General features: G+C 37.0%; 1 protein-coding gene across 1 annotated transcript; it reads right to left on the bottom strand.

Moving 5' to 3' along the window:
* Positions 1-328: 328 nt before the first annotated feature.
* On the bottom strand, positions 329-791 carry LOC133516647 (uncharacterized). The gene is made up of 2 exons (XM_061849664.1): positions 771-791; positions 329-706 (listed from the first exon to the last, which is right to left on the bottom strand). Exons 1-2 carry the CDS (start codon positions 789-791, stop codon positions 329-331), a joined length of 399 nt encoding a protein of 132 aa, XP_061705648.1.
* Positions 792-13,462: the final 12,671 nt, after the last annotated feature.

The raw sequence follows: 13,462 nt of genomic DNA, 5'->3' as shown, positions 1-13,462 counted from the left end.
GGAACTAACCTTTTTTTTTTTTTTTTTTTTTTGACCCAGGGGGAATCCGTTATGGATCCCACTGGCACGGGAGAAGCCGAGTAGGTATGTCCGACTCCCACGGACTAAACCCCCTGGGGTGTTCCACCGCGCGCTTTGTGGACGGGGTTTCGGGAACGCGATTGTAGACTTCCGATACCCCGTCGGCATTGCCATTACGGGCTCGACTTTTGTGGCTGCTGCAGCAGCCTACTCCGCTGAAGACGCCTCGGAACACTTGAGGGCCTTCCAGCTCGGAACCTCTTTAGGCGAGTGATGGAACTCCCGGCCCATCACCCGCAGGTTCCCGTTAAGGCGGTATCATTCGGGCTGCGTATGCCCTTAGACGCCGACCTGGCCTCCTACGGCGCTGAGGGAGCGAATTCGCATCGTCCTCGCGCATTCTCTCTGCAGCCTCCTTTTGCGACAGGACGGTGACGCTAAAGGAGGCCACTGCCGCCCACGCTTCCTCACTGCTGAGCATGCGGCGTATTAGCGCCGGCAACGAGAGGTCTCCTCCTATGGCCGAGGACAGGATAGCGCGAGGCTCCGCCCACGCAGGGCACTCTTCGCGCGTGTGTTGCGCCGTGTCCACGGCTCCTCCATCGCAATGATGGCACGCTGTCGTCGGCTCCCTTCCCAACCTCTCACACAGGTACCAGCCGAAACAGCCGTGCCCCGTTAAGAGCTGCGTGAGATGGAAGGAGGGTGCGCCATGCTTGCGTTGGCAAATGGAACTAACCTAAACTTACTTCGCCATCCGTCTCCAACATCGCATAATATTTTTTTTAACTATCAATATTTATTATAACATATTCCACACCCTACAAATTTTGAATTACTAAACGCTAGTTATACAATTTGTGGTGAAACAGGCTGGTTAAGACGAAATTATAATTATACCATACTAAACGCGAATTTAGGGGACGTAGCTTTGCCAACCCTTATTTACAATGTAATACTTACTTCATTGTTTTTTTTATGAAATAGGAGGCAAACGAACAGACGGATTACCTCATGGTAAGCGATTACCGCCGCCCATGGCCACCCGCAACACCAGTGGAGTTGTAAGTGCGTTGCCGGCATTTAAGATGGGAATACGCTCTTTTCTTGAAGGTTTGAAAGTCGACCAAATACCGCAGGCGACAGTTCATTCCATAGTTTATCTGTGCGAGGCAGGAATTTTTCTGGAGAAAATCTAAGTGGATGGAAATATTGTCGCGTAGGGCGATGGTCAAAAGAAACATTCCTCGTAGCACTCCCCGTTACATGTGACAGAAAATGCAAAGCTAGGCCATTGATAAGGGGATTCTCAAATAAGTGACGATCTATCGCATAAAAAAGCTGAAACACAGCCACAAGGACGACGTTTCTGTGTCTGCTTATCTAAAAATATATGCAATCAAATATATAAATATATTCCTCGACCGTTATCCCCATCTACTTGGGGTCGGCCCTCCTTGTCCTTCTTCTCCACTGTACACGATTCTGTGTGGTGTCTTTGTCGACGTTCATTTCTTTAAGGTCTTTTTCGACCGTTGTCAACCAAGTGGAAGGTCGTCTTCCGCGTCTTTTCCACATCATCGGCAACTAAAGGGTAAGCTTGACTATGTAGTCCTCAGGGCGAATTTGTACATGCCCCTACCATCGAAGGCGTTTTTATTTTATTTTCTCAGCTATAGATGCCACCTTGAAGCTTCCTCTTATGTAACTATTTCGGATTTTATCCATCAGTGTGTACCTGACCAGCGCAACATACAATCAAATAACAACATATAATCATATAATCAAATGCTGAAGTTTTTTTGTGTGATTAGTCATATTTAATACCATTATTCTAGTTTTTGACACTCGGCACCGCTGACTTGATGGCACCAGTTTTTAGAGAAGATCTGTGTGTTACACTTTCATACTTTGCATTCTCACATTTTCCTCTTTGGATTTTGGCCCCTTATTAAACAACTTCATTATTTCAAAAGGAGGAGGTTATCAATTCGGTTGTGTTGTCAAGAACAAAATGTTTCGCCTAAGCTGTTGTCCTTATCGCACTAATAAAACTATGGGCAAATACTAGCTGGTATTTCTTCTTAATAAAACGAATAACATCACGTTATGCAATCTTACAAGTAAGTGTTATTCACGAAGACGTGTGCCTTGACTCGTATTGTCACTTTGATAAAGGTTAGATTTGACAAATCTGCGCGTCATGAGACGATCGATGACACGAACTATATCGTAAATACCTTGAAACTTAATCCCTGTTAACAAATTGTTGTCTAAGAAGTACTTCTAAATGAATAAAGGGGACATCATTGTTAGCAACATTAAAAATAAACTAAAAGTTCTTTATTTAAAAACTATGACATTATTGATTTTTTTTACTATAGAAACACTCTTTATAAAACCTTCGAAATGTAACGTGCTCCCATTTCTGCTGAAATAAATCTTTATTTTCCTAGCACATCTTTCAACTCTAAATACCTACAGTCCACTCAGCTCCACCTGACCATGGCTCCATTATTAGATCATAAAATTTGAAGTCCATTAAATTTAAAGATTTATACAAATTAGAATGTTTCTAAGTATTAAAAGCCAACAGTATATTTATGTTATTCCAGTATGAATTCAGAATATAATAGACGACGGTTTCCACTTTAAGAACTTAACTCGTTCGTGAGAATTTTTCCATCTGCAAATAAATTTCTGCGCAAAATTTTAAAATAAACTCAAAACTGATGCTAGTCTCTTAAAATTTCCTTTATTTGTAATGGGATAAAGCTGTGTAAATGTTGTGTATTTTATCACTTACGTCATGACGGAACCCTTATAGATTCGTCATGTCCGTCTGTCTGTCCGATTCTGTCACAGCCACTTTTTTCCGAAACTATAAAAGCTATACTGTTCAAACTTGGTATGTAGATGTATTCTATGAACCGCATTATGATGTTTACACAAAAATAGAAAAAAAACTATAAATTTTGGGGGTTCCCCATACTTAGAACTGAAACTCAAAAAATTTTTTTTTGATCAAACCCATACGTGTGGGATATCTATGGATAGGTCTTTAAAAATGATATTGAGGTTTCTAATATCATTTTTTTCTAAACTGAATAGTTTGCGCGAGAGACACTTCCAAAGTGGTAAAAAGTGTGTCCCCCCCCCCCCCGTAACTTATAAAATAACAGAATGAAAAATCTAAAAAAAATATATGATATACATTGCCATGCAAACTTCCACCGAAAATTGGTTTGAACCAGATCTAGTAAGTAGTTTTTTTTAATACGTCATAAATGGTACGGAACCCTTCATGGGCGAGTCCGACTCGCACTTGGCCGCTTTTTTTTTGTAGTGAAGCCGGCCGGCTTTCCTCAATACGTCATAAAAATTAAAAAAAAAATTTTTTTTCATCAAACCCATACGTGTGGGGTATCTATCTAGGGATAGGTCTTCAAAAATGATATTTAGGTTTCTAATATCATTTTTTTTCTAAACTGAATAGTTTGCGCGAGAGACACTTCCAAAGTGAAAAAATGTGTCCCCCCCCCCCTGTAACTTCTAAAATAACAGAATGAAAAATCTAAATAAAAAAATTATGATATACATTACCATGCAAACTTCCACCGAAAATTGGTTTGAACCAGTAGTTTAAGTAGTTTTTTTTAATACGTCATAAATGGTACGGAACCCTTCATGGGCGAGTCCGACTCGCACTAGGCCGCTTTTTTTTTTTGTAGTGAAGTCGGCTTTCCTAACAAATGTGCCCTGCAGCCGTGGATATGTATTAAGCTCTATCGGCCAATGTCCTTGAATTTAATTTTTGCGTCCACACTACGCCATGAGGTTGGGGAGACTATCAAAGGTTTTTCTAAATGGCGTTAGCATAGGTTTTATCTGTATCTTGTTTTGTTCTATGAGATTCGGCTTAAAGGGCCACAAAAGTCCGAAAAACACAAGAATTTGACACTATTTATAGGATTGATAGATAATTTCACAGGTAAAACCTATGCTGATGCCATCGGAAAAATACTTAAAAATACGGCCGGCCAACTCCATTAAGCGAAAAATTGTTCCGTCTGGATAAGATAAGATAAGATAGTTTATTATTCAAGTAGGCATATTACAATGCGCTTATGAACGTCAAATCCCCAAGCCCCGCTTAGTTCGATATTGTGTATCTGAGATGTTCCGTATATTTGTTTAGGTACGCCTTTTGTTTTCTCGTTTCCTGCGGGATAATTATGGACACAAGTATCAAAACTAAATTAGGGTAAGGGCACGGACATAATTTCAGTTTGATAGCTGACGACGTAGTTGTTGCAATTTTTTAAATAACCCGCACAAGCATCGTCACAAACTTATTGCACATTAACACTAAAGCAACTTATAAATTCCGCAACAAGCTTCGTCAAACACACATTATAATCTAACGCCTATCCCCACTGTGCAACAAGCCCGGCCCAAAAGTTCCCATTATACCGGCAGCATTCCCCCGTTGTATGGCGATGGAAACCAAGACCCAGAGCGGAGATCATTACCCTTCTCCCATAAACGCCTGCCCAACTCCCTAAAAAACTCCAGAGCCTCCTTACCCAGGGTCCAGCAGTCTCCACGGCGATCGGTACGAAATAGTACGCCACTTCTAAGGTGGAGTACTTGGCGTGTTTGAGCCTTGCAGCCGTTTCTTTAAATTGATGATAACTTATTAAGTTAACCAAAATTTTTAAATTGATGATATTTTATTAAGTTAACCAAAATTTTTAAATTGATGATAACTTATTAAGATATACATACATCCAATAAAACATAGCATAGCGTACAATAATGTCAGTTTAACGCGATTTTGTCGTGTAAATGAAAAAGTGAGGTATCGCTCGATGGTCCTCGTAATTTTGGTCAAAGTTTATTCCTAACTATAGTTAGTACTTACATTAGTACATTACTAACATTCAATTAAGCAGATGTATACATTTTTGTTTTAAGAGATCATACAATATTAGGGCATATCAAACCGTGCATATGTCGGCGGCCAATCTTACGATCAGGCAGATTTTAATGTGTCTGGGTAATGTTTAAACACATTTGTGACATTAAATTAAGGTAGGATAGCTTTGTAAGGTTGATTCAGGTGCCCGAAGGACGAAACGGGGCTCCGTTAACCAGGGAACGGGAAAAAGATTTTAACGTTTCACTACATGCCTAGGAATTTCACGATCTCTTTGATATTACAATCACTCGCTGACACATAAATATAGAAGTAGTCTTGTTATAGCAAATAGTAAATGTTTAATCGATATTATATTAAATATCCACAGGCCAATCTCTCAGCAACTCCACCAATAATTTCCGTCAAGAGAGCAATCTCACCATGAATGTTAGGAGCCCCGCCAGCTAAACAAATCCAACCGTCAATTAATATTGGAGTTCATTTGAAACACTTTCAATGCTAATTGAGATTTGACGACGTCTTTAGAGAAGTATCAATTTCCTGTTTCGAGTACAATTGCCAATATGGCTTCGGATATTTGAATAAAGATCGCGATCGTTCCTATCGTGAAAGTTAAACATAAAATCAAACAACAAAGTTAGCGTTTTCAAGGATAAATTGAAATCACATTCAGATTCTTTATTTGTATACAATAAAAATAAACTTAAGCCTAAATCATGCATAATATTCGAAAGAAATACAAAATAACAAGGTATCACAATTAAAGATAATTATTATTTTTACCAGCATTGAGAGATTCAATGTGAATAAAAATAAAAATGCACACAAGTGAAACTAGTCAAGTACTAATAAAATAAGTTAAAAAAGCTATTCTATATAAGTATAATGATATTTGACCGAAGCGTAGCAATGGTCTACGTTTTGACTCGGGCAATCTGCTTTCGTATATCCGGATGTTCTCCTCTACAGGTCGCAATTCTCAACCGATTGGCGTGAATTTTTGTGACCTTATTCTATGACTAAATATTTTTTTTGTCGACGCAGTTTTTGGAAAATTTTCAAAATGGCGCAATCATGGTACGTCGCGCCTAAACAAATAGTCGTATCGATATCATAAGAGTTTCTTTCTTGTGAGACATGTTAACAGAGTGATTTGCGAAAAATTCTGATATTTTAGACCGCTGGTTTAGGGGGTATTTAGATATTTAGCTTTGACTCGGTAATAAGTAGCCTAACCTAGACATCAACTACGTAAAATAGTAGGATTAATTACAGGACATAACACACTTATCAAACACCTACACAATATGGGTAAAACAGATAGCCCCATGTGCAGAGCGTGCATGGAAGAAGAAGAAACAACAAAATATATTCTCCTAGACTGCAAACAGGTAGAAATATACAAGAACAAATACCTAGGGACTCCGTGCACACTAGGAGAGGCAGTTAGCAACCTGAAAACTTTGCTAGGCTTCGTGGAGGAGCTGAGGTGGTTAGAGTAGCGCTACCTCGTTTCACGCAAAATAGGCACAATGGTTATGGTTGCGGAAAATGCCCAGAAGCACTAAGTAGCCTAATTTCACCAAATCTCATATATCCATTCGTGGCTCATTTGGAATACACTCGCTTTGCAATGACGAGGTTCTGGGTTCCAACCCAGAAGAATGAAATATTTTTGTTTTATTTCTGCACTTTAATTTCCTATTTTTGATTGACTAAGCTTTGTAGCAGGGAGAGAGAGGTCGCTGGATCTATCCCCTGAATTGTAACATTTCGTATTTTTTTTTGCACTTAAATCTCGTATTGTTTATTATTCATTTCAGTTTTTTTGTCTGTTTATTTAAATTGTAAACTTAGTACATAAGTCTACTTAACAAAAATTTATATGAACAATATTTTTGATAGATATATGTTTTTTGAAATTAAATTCTACTGTTTACATGATGTTGTCAAACACTGGTCAGGCAGCAGTGTGGTAAATTTTCTATGGAAAGGCCTGGTGATTCATACAAAGGCAAATGCACTGCATTTCGTTCAAGAGGGTTTCGTATGCACAGTAAAGTCCGCATACAATGACATTAAAGGGAAGTGATAAATATGTCATACTAAACGGATGTCATATAAAACATATTTGATCAAATTCTTAATTATGTTAAGTTTTCCAAATTTATGTCAAAATCCTTTGGACGTGGTTGTGGATCGGAATATTGATATTATTTTAGGACCAGAAGTTTAAACGTGTATGTTATATTGCTTTAATTACCAAAATGAATATCATAGCTGAAAGAGGGAAACAGTTTTCTAACATTTTTCCTGCCTGCTGTCGCAGCAGAAAGTTACGGTCTGGCTCGTGGCATTATTTTAGACGATTTTGGATCTTGTCTACAAAATTGCAGGGCACGAATTTACAGGAACACAGTGTTCCGACGATTTATTATAAATCTCCTGTTGATATTTTAGTGATATCTAGGGGGAGTATTTGATGTAGCAAAATGTGATTTAGCGGATTAAATTACCAAATCCTATCGAGATAAAACACTACAGAGTGAAGCTCTGATGGTCCTCCTTTTGCCGACGAAGATGGAGGTGGTTATTTTTTTACCATTCAGGGGATAACCGACTGACTGTGGGCGTTTGGAAACGGGAAGGGGGGTATTTTCTCTTTCATTCGCATTTTGTAGCTGTTGGCAAAGATAATTTGAAATAGAGGTGGATTGTCAAAGAAAATTATGCAGCTACAATAAATTTACTGCTGTCTTTCGACACATGATAAAAACTTGTAGAACGCCATTTGACTTTGATCCTTTTTCTTTTACTGATACGTGTTAAATTTGTTAAATGCCTAAAAGTGGCACCATCTAAGAGATAAAAGGCCAAAGGTATGACAGCATCGTTTCGAGCGACCATACCACCATAACCTTTAGGTTGTGCCCGGTAAGATAGCCCCACTTTTTGATATTTAACAAATTAAACACATATCTGTGAAAGAATAAGGATCAAAGTCAAATGGCGTTCTAAAAGTTTAAATCATGTGTCGAAAGATGGCAGTAAATTTACGGGGCTACAAAGTTTTCTTTGACAATACACCTCTATTTCAAATTCTCTTTGCTGTTAGTCACCAGCAAGTAGATTACCAGTCAGGGGCCGCATATATATAAATACCCACATCAGTTGAACAACTTGCTACTTTGCTGTGCGGTATTTAGAGCACCAATACTAGTATAGGTGAAAACTAGTTAGTAGTGGTGGTTAGTAGTTAAGTAATACCCCGGTGAATATGGCCTTTCGTATTTGTGGGGCAGACGAAGAGAAGCATTTCTACTAAGGAACGCGGTGATGTCAAGCACCATCGACCAAAGTCTGCAGTCTGGGAGTATGTCACACGGACAAAGCCAATCACTTAATAAAGTTTGGTAAGCCTTTGGTTCTCGCCAAGGAGAAGCAATATAGTTAATCCCAGAATGTTGCGCGAGGCCATTGGAAGATTTTTTCTATAGCTTGGGATCCAGTAGTATATCTAATAAAGGAACAAGGAAGATACAGGACTGTGAGACCATAGTGTTGAATGAAAGGTATGGACATTTTATTATGGCAGTGTTACTTAAAATTGTGGTAATGCATATCAGAAGAACTATCTACTACGGTCTAAGCAAGGACGCTTAGAAAGATAAATTTTATAGATTGATTCACCTGTTTGTATCTCTATCGCATGCGCATAAATATTGTTTTCATCACACTTGCTGCGAAAGAGATCTTATTTCATGCAGGTGTACTGAAGGACAAAGGCCTATTTTGTTCCCACGGGAGTTATGGATTGTGAAAAAAGTTATAACTCCCTAGGGAGTTATACATTTTCCATACAAATCAAGTGGCATAAATGTGTTTTACTTTTAAAATATTAACGTTTATAATTTAATACTTCTGCTCTTGTTTAAAATTATTTAATTTGATTAATTTAACAGTCGCTTAAAATAGTTTTATACAATTTTCAATTGTGGCTGAATGTCGGATAGGTCTGTGCCTTCGATGCGTCCTTTGAAATGTCACCGTATTTAAGAATTATTTCGCTTAAAATTTAGTTTTTCGTTCGCAAGTGTGATGAAAAACATTTTGTGTAACTCTCGGAGACTCGAGTCTTTAATTCACTCCAGCTTGTGGCTGTCGTGAATATATAGACTCTCGTACAATATTTCACTTATCCCCCTCTTTGCACAATGTACTATATCCCTCTCGCAGAGTGTCATTGACCGCCGTCATAATGGACAGCAATAAAATTACGTGCGAGCGATAGAGATAGGGACAAGCAGGTCAATGTGCGAAATTGCTAGCGTCCTTAGCTCAGCTTTATATGCCTAATTTATATGTAAAACGACTTACAATGTATAATTTTTGTTCATTATCTTTGTGTGTAGGTTTAGCACATTGTAATTTTGAAAGAGGTGAATATATTTATCTTCAGTTTCCCTTTGACGACGAACGATGTAAAGGGTTCGAAACGTTGGGATGTATTTGAATTCAATGTAGTTACGCGATTTAATCAGTTTAAGTAGTTTTAAAAACCGGACAAGTGAGTGTCGGACTCGCCAAACGAGGGTTCCGTACTTTTTAGTATTTGTTGTTATAGCGGCAACAGAAATACATCATCTGTGAAAATTTCAACTGTCTAACTATCACGGTACATAAGATACAGCCCGGTGACAGATGGACGGACGGACGGATAGCGAAATCTTAGTAATAGGGTCCCTTTTTACCCTTTGGGTACGGAACCCTAAATATGTCTCCGAATAATCTATAACAAATAGTAACATATTACATATTGGATAGGGGAGACCGAGGTGAGTTAAAAGTGAGGTATGTAGAAACAACGTCAATTTTGCGGTATTTATAATCGTCTTGAGGCAAGGACGCCTATTCAGGGACCAGCGGATGGCTGGATAACAGATGACGTTGTTTCAACCTACCGCTGTTTTAACTAACCTCGGTCTCCCCTACTCCGAATAGAAAAATATTCATTTGTTAGTTTCTTCGTTACGTGTACCGATTAGTACACGTACTTGTACATGTTGTTGTTGTTGTACGTGTACATTATATAATGGTTTGGTACTCTAATCGATATGCACGAGTACGCCTCGGCTTTGCCAAAAGACTAAAACCTCGGTGAGAAAACGCACGCTCTGAGTTTGTTTGCGAGAGTAAGGTCATTCTTTATAATCAGTATGTAGTATGTGTATCTTTATATTCTAGTTGCTATTCGTACAGACTCACATACATATAATACATACAATTAATTCTGATATGTTTTATCCAACTGTGCTCTCAAACGTTGCAAACATTAAGTAGGAACTCAGACATAAAAGCTAATTTAAAACTGTGACTTCCCTATCCATTTCGCCAATGTGTACGCAGGCAAGTAGAATTACCCAGTTGTTTTTTTCGCTTCGCTGAGCAGTAATCACTGGAAGCTGAAATCATCCAGGAGCATCCTTGGATACTTTGAAAACGAATATCATCATCATCAAAAAACACTATCTGCTGAATGAAATAGTTTTCGTTACCTATGGTAGGTAACGAAACTTACCTATAAAAAGTGAACATTAAATACACTTCGTCAGAAAAAACTTCAGTGTCACCATCTTATTTTAATATTTTGGAGTAATTTGGCTATGGAAATTCTGAGTATTGATGCTAAATGATTTTGTAATTAAATAAATGGAAAGCTATAGTCATCTTTACGAATTTATGTAAGCTATTTAAACGACGATCATTAATACTTGAGCAGTGTTCTCGGAATTGCGTCGTGAATTCTTGACTCGGCTCATTTGGTATTCCTACTTCGTTAGCTACAAACAGATTACGCGTCAGATTCTCAGGTTTGTGTTTCTGCACTCGATTATCGTGAAATTAGCTATTGCCCGCGACTTCGGACGCATGGATTTTTATACTGGTTGTTGTAATTCGACGTGAATATTCTGTAGCAAAGAATAGCAGTTGGGTTAATAATTATCAAAGAGAATTTGAAATAGAGGTGTCTTGTCAAAGAAAACTTTGTAGCCACACTTAACACATATTAGTGAACGAATAAGGATCAAAGTCAAATGGCGTTCTAAAAGTTTTAATCATCTGTCGAAAGATGGCAGTAAATTTACTTGGAAAAAAAGTTTTTTTTGACACACACTTTTTTTTTTTGATAACATGTACTTTTACGAAGATTCTAGTACCTCATTCAAAAAAATGTCGTTCTTTATACAATGTGTCGATCCTTTTTTATTCTAAGGGGACATGTTTTTGAAAACGCTGTAATAAATGTCTTTAATAATATCTTGTTATTTCAGATCACAAAAAAAATTGTCCTGACTTTGATTTTCTGAAGCAGTATTCACACAAAGGTCTTCTAAGAACAAGACACATGAGGTCATTGTCACGGTTGTGTAGACGTGATTTTAATAATTGATTGTTTGTATTGATCTTTCTTTGTCGAGACATGTTTTTAAAAGTTAAAAACAATACAGTACCTAATGAACTTTCGAACAACTTCCGGTCCGCTAAAAGCATACAATAACGATTTTGATTATTTTTATTTGAGTTTGTTCATAATGAATAAATTCCCGTAATAATTTTGCTACAGTAAGATGAACATTTAAAGGCATATTGGAGGAATTTTAATACTAGATAAATTGAGCAGGCGTTTCAATTCATTTCAACCCTATTACGCCACAAAAGCGAATCAGGCCAATTTGTTACTAAGCACGGCCCGAGGAGTTTTGATCTTCAGGCCAATTAAGTATATTTTGCTTGGAGCCTAAAGGAAAAACCGTTGACAGACGGATCATAAAAAAGAAGACTGGAGGAATACCCATCAATACTCTTCCCATCCCAAGCACTTTTAAGGGTGGCATTCATATTTAAAAAAACTGTCATTTATTTAACGTTGATATGATTATTAGTCTCCAGGAGTCGTGTCCGCAGTAATAAATTAAAGTACTGATCCAAGCTATTTATCGTCCAATGATATTTTAAGAAAGTAGTTGGAGAACCACCAACACTAGAAGTAATCGCTGAATATGAATATAGGTACTTGCACAAAAATGTTAGTTTTTAATTGGGTTTTGCATTTTTATTACTCTATAGCAGGTTTTTCATCAGACGATCAAGGCTAGTGTTTTTTCTAAGACACTTGTCTACAGTATTGAAATCAATTGTTAATGTTTTATAATATTGTAATAGGAATTTATTCAGTAGACTGTAGTATATTTTTAAGTAGACTGACATTTGATTTGACTTGAGATGGGCATTTGTACTTTCCAATAAGTGATTGTAAAATTGGAAGTGTACTGTGAATTTTTATTATAATAATTTTGTAAATTTGTTAATATTATAATTGTAATTTTTTTTATAATTATCTTCAATATTTATTTAAATTTTTAATAGGTACAATGTAGATAATTTTAATTATTAAGTAATTATGTTCGACACAGTAATTATTGTTGAGAATGAATAATATATATATATATATATATATATATATATATATATATATATATATATATATAAGAACCTCTGCTAGAAAACCGGAACCGGACAAATAAGCCGGATTGCATGATATTTTTTTTACCCCCAGCATTAATATTTTTTTTTATTTCATTCTAAGTTTTTTTAGGAATGGTAATTATACCCAGATATAGGAGGCCGTACGGAGTCAATCACGGTAATAGTACATTGTGCAACGGTAATAGTACATTCTGCAACGAGGGGGGTAGGTGAAATCTTGGATACAAGGGTGGTAATTGCCGACAGCCCCAGGCTGGAGGGAATTAAAGACCCGTGTTTGCAATATTCTTACCCCCGGAGTTACACACAATGTTGTTCATTTCACTTGCAAAGAAAAAAACTAAATTTTAAGCGAAATAATTCTTAAATTATGGTGACATATCAAATATTCGTCCGCCATTTCTTGGCAGGTGAGGCATCGAAGACACCTATTCGGCATTCAGCCACGATTGAAAATTATGTAAAATATTTTAATCTGTTGTTAAATTAATCAAATTTAATAATTTTAAACATAAACAAAAATATTAAATTATAAACGCCAGTATTTTAAAAGTAAAACTCATTTATGCTACTTGGTTTGTATGAATAAGTGACATAATTAAAGAAATAAAACTATAACTCCCTAGGGAGTTATAGCTTTTTTTCACAATCCATAACTCCCCCGGGAACAAAATAGGTATTTGTCCTTCAGCACACCTGCATGAAATAAGATCTTTTTCGAACAAGTGTGATGAAAAATGCTTTTTTAGGTTAATACGTGGATCAATATTTAATCCATTGCTACTGCAGTGTTCATTATAAGGTACCATCACCATTTGTTAGAGCCACTCTCCGACCTCGCATTACACCCCTATTTGTAATTCCCAATACCAGCACAATGACATTAGTCACTAGTCCTCTATATGTTGCACTCAACCAAGTGGGATTATGAAAAATAATACCGTCATTATT

The sequence above is a fragment of the Cydia pomonella genome, chromosome 3 (genome assembly GCF_033807575.1).
Source record: "Cydia pomonella isolate Wapato2018A chromosome 3, ilCydPomo1, whole genome shotgun sequence".
Taxonomy (NCBI): domain Eukaryota; kingdom Metazoa; phylum Arthropoda; class Insecta; order Lepidoptera; family Tortricidae; genus Cydia; species Cydia pomonella.
Note: the sequence above shows the minus strand (reverse complement) of the source record. Positions and strands in the feature narration are given on the sequence as shown.